The following is an 8,987-nucleotide window of genomic DNA, read 5'->3' on the forward strand; positions in this document are numbered from 1 at the left end:
TGGTAGTCGTCCCAAAGAGTGCCCAGCCATTCCCGAGTATGCAAATGAGTGTACGTACATGTGATTGGGTTGATAGATAGTAGTCATCTCTGGGAGTGCCCAGCCATTCCCGAGTATGCAAATGAGTGTACGTACATGTGATTGGGTTGATAGATGGTAGTCATCCCTGGGAGTGCCCTCCCATTCCCGAGTATGCAAATGAGTGTATGTGCATGTTACTGGGTTGACGGATGGTACTAGTAGTCATACCAAGGAGTGGCCACCCATTCCCGAGTATGCAAATGAGTGTACGTGCGTGTGTCTAGGTTGACGGATAGTAGTCATACCAAGGAGTGGCCACCCATTCCCGAGTATGCAAATGAGTGTACGTGCCTGTGTCTAGGTTGACGGATAGTAGCCATACCAATGAGTGCCCTCCCATTCCCCCTACCAGGTTGGGAATCTCTCTGCCTGCATCATCCATCTCCCGACTCACGTGCTGTACTCTAACCATGAACCTCAGGTTCCTATCTTATCTGTCTGCAGATTCCAACTGGCACGGCTGCCAGGGACGGCCAAATCAACCGTGTCATTTCAGACGTGCCTCAGGGTATCACCATGTTATTTTGGGATATCAAAATATGCTGAGGTTTCTACAAAACTGGACCAATTTTACGTAGCAACAGGCTGTGTATTATTTCAACTTTTTGGATTGATTGGTAGTTTCTTTACCAGGTTTTTTATGGTCGGTTTATTTACGTTATTATATTTATGTTTGGTTATGATTACTGTTGATTGCAATTTATCTGTACATTTATTTATGCTCAGTTCATTTAATAAGGTATTCATATTTTTGTGAATTATTAAGCTTTACGCTGTCAATGATAGTAAAATCATACGAAATCAGGACTACTCATGTGATCCCTTTCCAGTGCCGTGCAGTACTGTACAGTCACTGTAGATTCAGCACCAGGGACAGGACAATTAGCAACTTACCATGACCCAAACCATATCAGGATGCTCATGGGGATTATTAACGTATTTGATATGACTATGGAGTGTAATAAATATTACCCACAAATCTGATGCCCTAATTTTAGGACACTTATCTGTTGTTAGCATCTTATTATGATGGCCCAAACTAGCGAATGTTGTCTTGCCATTGGCAGTTTTCATGTCGGAGTATGCCTGAATAATTTTGTTTCAAAGATACACTGACGTACACTTACATTGCGTGCTAATAATCTAGCTGCTATCCTGCTTCTTACCTAACCTGCACTGGTCCCTGTACTGGGTTTATATATACATGTAGGCATATGTGGATTTTTATTTGCTGCATTTACTGTTACTAACTATATGCAGTATAAAAGTATAAATTGGCAATGGTTTCTGAAAAGTGACACATACTTCTCAAAGTCTGAGTATGATTTGAGTTTAAGTTCTTTTCTGAGTTCTAGTTTTTTAGCATGATCTGTGCTTCCTTGTTTCTGAGTGATACAGGTAATTTTTAGTGTTACCTACACCAGTGCAGGTAGTGCTGTGTACCAGTTCACTGGACTGGTTCCAGACTTGTAAAAATGTTTAGGTTCAAGTAAAAAAAAAACTAAAAGTCAAGAACCGATTCCGGACTTATTACAACAAAAAAAAACCCATGCCACATACCCCTTTTCTTTCCAAACCACCTAAAACCTTCCATAGATCTTGCAAAATCTGTGCTGCAAAATGAAGAAAACAATGCCATCGGGCATTGTCAAGTGTCGGCCTCCATGTTATGTGGGGCCAGTTTTGCCCAGACAACATTGCAAGGTTGCCAACATGCAATTTTGTATATGCCATGGGTTTTGGTCCGGATTTACGAGTCCGGAACTGAACCTAAACCTCTGGACTTGAACCTAAATGTGGGTTTAGGTACACAGCACTAAGTGCAGAAAAAACTATTTCGCGCCCTGCTTCCACAAGCCTACTCATTCATCATCCCACCACACACGTGGTGAGGTCAGCCTCCCTGACCTCGGCTCTGATGACCACTTAACTAAATCCCTGACAAATTACATTTGGTATGCTCACATAAATCATCCACACAATACCTCAGGCCACACCAATTTAATTTCTTGGTTAATGGATTTGGTAGAAAAATAATGGAGCGGGCGGGCGGGCGAAAAAAACAGGCCTAGGCATCCTATTATGGCCCAAAATGGTACAATAGGAGCCATTAAGTCAACACACCAGGCTGCTTCTAAATTTTGAACTTTTCATGATACTACTGCATTGAAAGATGGAATAACTATAACAACAAGGATGAAAAGGACTGTTTTCAACTGTTCAGGGCAAAATATGAGCATTTTGCAGTTGGTTCTGAATTTTTTTTTTGCAAATTAGAAAAAAATGAAGCGGGCCAATCCGTTAACCAACAAAATTAAATTGGTGTGGCCTCAGGCTTAGGAAAAAAAATGTGTTTCCAGTCCTGAAAAAATTAGGGTCGCTAGGTAGGAATTATACGTTTTTTCTTCACTTTTTCAAAACTTTATTCATTTACAATGTACTTACTTACGCAATCAGTACTGATCCAACTTATATAATACAGTTTAACAAAGTAAAACCTGCATGAGGACACTTAAACTGAGGATATTTTCAATGTCAATGTTGGAAAACAGATTGTAGAACATTTCATCACTCAGGTGTCAGATCATGGAGCTAGAGAAGGTTGATTAGCTCGAAAAGTTTATGTTCCATGCAGGGGTCCACATGAGAAAGGCTAGGGTCAGCAGTTTTTTCTAGGGTCGGTCAGGAAACAGGAAACACAACATTTTTTTTCCTATGCCTCACATGAGTTATCCACACAATACTTCCTCAGCAGGGGAGGAAAATGCTACTGTTAACATAATAGGTATGAAACTTTGAAAGAATGTGTATGTGTATGAATGAATATGAGAATGTATGAAATTACATCTATGCAAGGAATTGTTACTCAAGCAATTGGATAGATTTTAAAAACTGTCCGAAGTATGACAGTTTGTTTTCAAAAGCTATCCAGTTGCTTGAGTAACAATTCCTTGTGTATCTGATTACTAGCTGGATGTCTAACTTTCATTGACATAAAATCACAATGGTCTTCTTACTAAAAATGGGACAAATAGCACTAATATGCAAATTGTACAGCTTATACTAACACACTAAATGTACTTGTCTTGTCCTTTACTCCCACAGATTCAGTTATTTATGTTCCCTCCTTCAGTTATCCTTGTTATTTGTACCGGTCACCTGTTTTGTAACTAACACATGTGAAGCTGCTCATAATCCAATGCAAATTGGGCTAAGTAGTAACGTGAGGCTTATGTGATACAAATGATGTCAATCCATGTTCCTAGTACATTCTACTTGCAACGATAGTAAGAAAAGCATAAACCCATTTGAGCTCCCACTATGTATCCTAGTACTGTATTTGCAATGACAGAAAAATGTTCTGTTTGTTTGTTTATATCTCTTCTCTTTTTCCATATCTTCAATTTGTACATGAATGTATTTGAAGTGTAATAAAAATATTTAAAAAAAGAAAGTTCTTCCTGGAATGAGGCAGTGAGTACAAACCCATTTGAGCTCCCACCTGTATGTACATGTACTATTACAGTGATGGGGTAGCTCATCGCTCTTCCATCTACATGCTTCAGTAACAATTCCTTGTGAATTTGCATGAAAGTTCATCTGAGTTGGTAAATTACATTATGAAAAACTTAAACTGTTCTCCAACTCAAAATTTGGAGTGTGAATTTCACTACCTGGATGCTTAATCGTCATAATATTACGTGCTCTTCTTACAAACAAAGTACCTTTGAACTATTCTATGGCCTGGGAAAAGTAGCACTTGTATACACAATGTAAGAATTATACGAACTCATGATGTCAATCCATGTTCCTAGTATTCTACTCACACTGACAGTAACAAAGGTACTTTCTGGAGTGTTGGAAAGCATGGCAGTAAGAAACGTTCTTCCTGGATTTGGGCAGTAACCCATTTGAGCTCCCACCTGTATGTACTATAATTACAGTGATGGGGTAGCTCATCGCTCTTTCATCTACATGGAATTCCTACCCCTGGGTCTGAACCCGGCGTGACCTCCAAATGTCGGCGGTGTCAATGCCGCATCATGCATCATTTCGGGAACCATCTGGATTGTAGAATCAATGGCTCCAACATCAGATAGCTGGAGAGCCTGGCTGCCGTCACTCCTCTACTTAATCTGATTGTCGGTCCATCGCGGGGAATTGGACAAGCTGCACCACTGATGGAGAGATCTGTGTGCTGGGAGCCGGCCAGGCCGCCCAAATTAATCTTCTTGTCGCGGGGCTCGAAATACTGGGTGCACGTGCACCTTTTTAAAAATTTTTTAAATTCATTTTAACGCAAACATTCACATAGACATAGAGCCTCCCTAATTGACCATAAGCATTAAATGGCTACTACATAAAGTACATGAGCGTTTAATGACTAATACATAAAGTGATATCTATAAATAAGCCTTACAGAAAGTACCCCACTAGTGAAAGTACACCTTAGTGCACCCAAAATTGGAGTTGTGCACCTAAGTATTGTCTTAGATTTAATGTATGTGAAGATGTCAAATGTATGGTAGTTACAGCATATTCTTAAGTGTCAGAAAAATAATACAGTCATTGTTATAGTGCACCTAAAATATTTTTTGTGCACCCAATTTTTTAAGTTGTGTGCACCAGTGCACCTATTCCCAAAAATGAATTTCGAGCCCTGCGTCGTGATGCTCAACTTTCTGGCACCGAATATCGACGTCTTCCCGATAGGTACAGGCGTGAGGAAGATTCGGCACAAACGCTTTCAATGGAAAGTGTAAAAATGCACTAAAATCATCGCGACGAAGCACTTTTCAGGACTGCACATCTTATCAGCAACCCAACACACCTATATTCTAATACAGCTGATGCCACTGTTTTATTTTCTCTTGTGATGACTGTGCATGCATCGGATGAAAGGCAAGGCACCATTTCAGACCCCAGAGAACTGTGGGCATGTTTTTATTTTATTCTTTTTTTATGACGATTTACCACATTTGTGGAAGGATTGACATAACAGGTGACTATCACCTCTTCAAAGATGTCAACCCCGAGACCAGACTGTAAGGTTTGAACCACTCACACCGGGAAGGTCTCCTACTCTTTTCGATAAGTGCGGTGGGTTCTTTAACGTGCGTGGCGTGTGGCTCTCCCAAACACGGGACCTCCATTTAATGTCCTATCCGAGGGACGTCCCTAACCGAAGCTAGGTACTCATTTACACCTGAGTGAAGTGAGGAAATTCGTGTTAAGTGCCTTTCCCAAGGGCACAAGATCGGTGACATGGGCAGGGTTTGAACCCACGACCTCTGGGGTGTGAGCCGAACGCGCTACCGACTGCGCCACACAACCCCACGAATTAGATGTTAGAAGAATGTTATTAGAAGCCTCTATCTACCGATCTAACTGAAGCTAGTACAACTTTAGTGCATTATGCTGCCCATAGCAGCAAGGACTGAAGTAAAATTAATCTCAATAAAGTCAACACTTCATGTAATTTAGACAACTGTGGTCATGTTATAAGAAGCTTCTCTCTACTGATCTGACTGTAGTAAAGACTTGACTGCATGATGAGCCCATAGCAGGAAGGACAGAGGTAAAATTCATCTCAAAAAGTCAACACTTCATGACATACATGTGTTCAGTCAACTGTGGTCATGTTATTAGAAGCCTCACTCTACTGACCTAACTGAACCTAGTACAGCTTCACTGCATGATGAGCCCATAGCAAGAAGGAGAGATGTAAAATTCATCTCAATAAAGTTAGAGGTTTGTGTAATTTAGCCATATTCAGACAAATGTTTTTAGGAGCTGAACCTACCAAAGCCAGCTCAACCTTGGATCATGATGAGTCCATAGCAAGAAGGCGAGATGTAAAAATTCATCTCAATCAAGTCAACACTTCATCTAATTCAGACATCTTCCGTGCTCCCAGTGACGCTGAATTTCCCCAGAAGATGAAGTCGTATTTTCCATGAATCTCATTGACCTTCCATGACCAATCGAGCCCTGACCTGTTCAGCTCACAAGTTTGCCTCCTACCCAGGACTTTCCCCATGTAGTGACCTTCCGTACTTTTATATTGCACCCTGATTATGAAGTTTGCTCCTACCCAGGACTTTTCCCATCACGGAAGGTGGAGGAGAACAATACAGAGGGACCTTAAAGAGAGGGACTGACTCTGGACACAGCCCCGGACGCAGCTGCAGATAGGGCCAGATGGAAATTCTTCCTGTCGCCTCAAGAACCACTAGGTTCAGAAGAGGATTGAGTGAGTGAGTGAGTGAGTGAGTGAGTGAGTGAGTGAGTGAGTGAGTGAGTGAGTGAGTGAGTGAGTGAGTGAGTGAGTGAGTGAGTGAGTGAGTGAGTGAGTGAGTGAGTGAGTGAGTGAGTGACCTTCCATACTTTTATACTGCACCCTGATTTGGAAGTTTGCTCCTACCCAGGACTTTCCCCATGTAGTGACCTTGCGTACTTTTATATTGCACCCTGATTACAAAGTTTGCTCCTACCCAGGACTTTTCCCATGTAGTGACCTTGCGTACATTTCTACTGCACCCTGATTACGAAGTTTGCTCCTACCCAGGACTTTTCCCATGTAGTGACCTTGCGTACTTTTCTACTGCACCCTGATTACGAAGTTTGCTCCTATCCAGACCTTTCCCCATGTAGTGACCTTGCGTACTTTTCTACTGCACCCTGATTACGGCTGCCTTTTCCCGACCTTTCAGTGATAATGACGGAGCATCTCCCCAGGAGCAGCGGTCTGTAATCGCGCAAAAATCCATCCTCGTCAAATTACACGGCAGCGGGGCAGACCCCCTGCCTGCCATCCAGGAGGAAGTGCACCAGATGAGCATCTTCCTGCAGGCTGTGAGGCCTTGGAAAAAACTGTTGTGTTTCCTGTTTCCCGACCGACCCTAGAAAAAACTGCTGACCCTGGCCTTTTTTTTGTATGGAATCCTGGAAGGGACATAAATTTTTAGAGCTAAATCTGCCTTTTCTAGCTTCATGACCTGACACCTGAGTGTTGAAACGTTGTACAAGTCAAGTCAAGTCAAGTCAAAGCCTTTATTTTCCTTCGAATGCTTGATCGGCGCAAGGCCGCTTTTCAACAAGGTCGAAGTTGAGGGGAGGGGTCACGGATAAGAACCAAATCCATACAAACATAAATAATAAGTAATTAAATCAATACAAAAAGTACAATGGGTTTTCCAACATTGACATTGAAGATATCGTCGTCATGCAGGTTTTACTTTGTTATACTGCATTGTATAAGTTGGATCACAAGTAGGATCACTAGAGATTGTCAAAGCCTAATAAAAAAAAAGAAAGAAAAAAAAAAGCTAATCCCTACCTACCGAGACTAGTTTTTTCAGGACTGAAACAGGAAACAAAGCATTTTTTTCCTAGGCCTGATAACTATGCAGGGGAAGTCAGCCTGGCCAGGGGTCCCCCCCATCATGTGAGCTGCTCAAATGGGCTGATGGTCAAACCGTGTAGCCTTAAATAGGATTTCAGTGTTTCTCCTGCTAAGCGAAAACTTAAAAGCAGCATTCCAAAAACACTGCACGCTGGAAAAATGTTCAAAGCTTCAAACTGAAAAGCAAACACATGAGGGAGCCACTCTATCTCCAATCTCTTTATAAGATTACATTAGGCCATACCAATTTAATTTCTTGGTTAACGGATTTTTCTGGAAAAATAATGGAGCGGGAGGGCGAAAAAAATAAAAATAGGCCTAGGCATCCTATTATGGCCCAAAATATTATAGACTGGTTTATTTGCAGAAACACATACTTCATACATACATAGTACAGTAGGTTAGAAGCTTTTTTGCAGCCAAAGGCTGAATTGAGAAGCTTTTACAAATTTTTAAAAAATTACATGACTAATACGTAAAATATATACATAAAAAGTGCCTTGAGAGGCATTAAACACCACTTATACGCTAGAATAATACACATTTATGCTAAAATTACATCATACAACTTCTGTTGGCAAATTACTTAGGTACAACTGACAATAATAAAAAAGTACAATTACATCATGTGCAACAACATAAAATGAAATCTACTGTATGGCAAGGTTATTCAGTATGTTCAGCATTGTGGGGACAGGACTGCATAAATATCTTTTTGTCCCAATGGGTGGTTTGTAGCGCCGTGTTTGCCTTAGCTGCATGTTGTGTGAGTGGTTACTAACTGGGGGTAGCCAGGGGGCGTGCCTAGACCTAGTGGCTGAAAGGGCAAAGGCCCGGCACAGGGTCAGTCTCCGTTCAGACAGACGTTGGAGGTCAAGAGTTGACAGGGCCTCGGAATATGAGTGATAGCTTCTACCCAGCATGATTCTGCATGCCCTTTTCTGGATTCTTTCTATGCTGTCAGATTGTTTTTTTGTGATACCCGCATTCCAACAGGGCGTGGCATATTCAACTATTGGTCGAATATACCCACAATACACTGTGACAAGGTCAGAGCTTGGGAGGCCAGCTCGACGCAGCCTACTTAATGGTACAATTATATAGGAGCCATGAAGTCAACACACCAGGCTGGTTCAAAATTTAAACAATGAATTTTCTAACTTTTAATGATACCATTGCATTGAAAGATGGAATAACTGTAACAACTAGGATGAAAAGGACTGTTTTCAACTGTTCAGAGCAAAATATGAGCATTTTGCAGATGATTTGCAAATCAGAAAAAAACGAAGCGGGCGAATCCGTTAACCAAGAAATTATATTGGTGTGGCCTTACATATCTATGTCACCTATTTCTAAGTAAGTCAAGTTAATGGAACGTAAACTGTTCATAGCTTCAACTGAAAAGCAAACATATGAAAAAGTCAACCTTTTCTTGAACCTAGTTGTCATACATAGTATACAGATCTATGTAACTTGTTTGTCAAGAGCAGCTACCATGGAA

The 8,987-nt window shown here is 41.2% G+C and overlaps 1 protein-coding gene across 1 annotated transcript in view; it reads right to left on the bottom strand.

Moving 5' to 3' along the window:
* Window positions 1-8,871: 8,871 nt before the first annotated feature.
* The window catches only part of LOC109484007 (fasciculation and elongation protein zeta-2-like), a 50,322-nt gene continuing 50,206 nt past the window's right edge, over window positions 8,872-8,987 (bottom strand). Inside the window, exon 9 of the mRNA XM_019787163.1 lies at window positions 8,872-8,883. Within this exon, the coding sequence (XP_019642722.1) occupies window positions 8,872-8,883 (12 nt within the window). The remainder of the gene's footprint in view (window positions 8,884-8,987) is intronic.

This window comes from Branchiostoma belcheri, unplaced genomic scaffold, assembly GCF_001625305.1.
Source record: "Branchiostoma belcheri isolate BF01 breed outbred unplaced genomic scaffold, Haploidv18h27 scaffold68, whole genome shotgun sequence".
NCBI classification, from domain to species: Eukaryota; Metazoa; Chordata; class Leptocardii; order Amphioxiformes; family Branchiostomatidae; genus Branchiostoma; species Branchiostoma belcheri.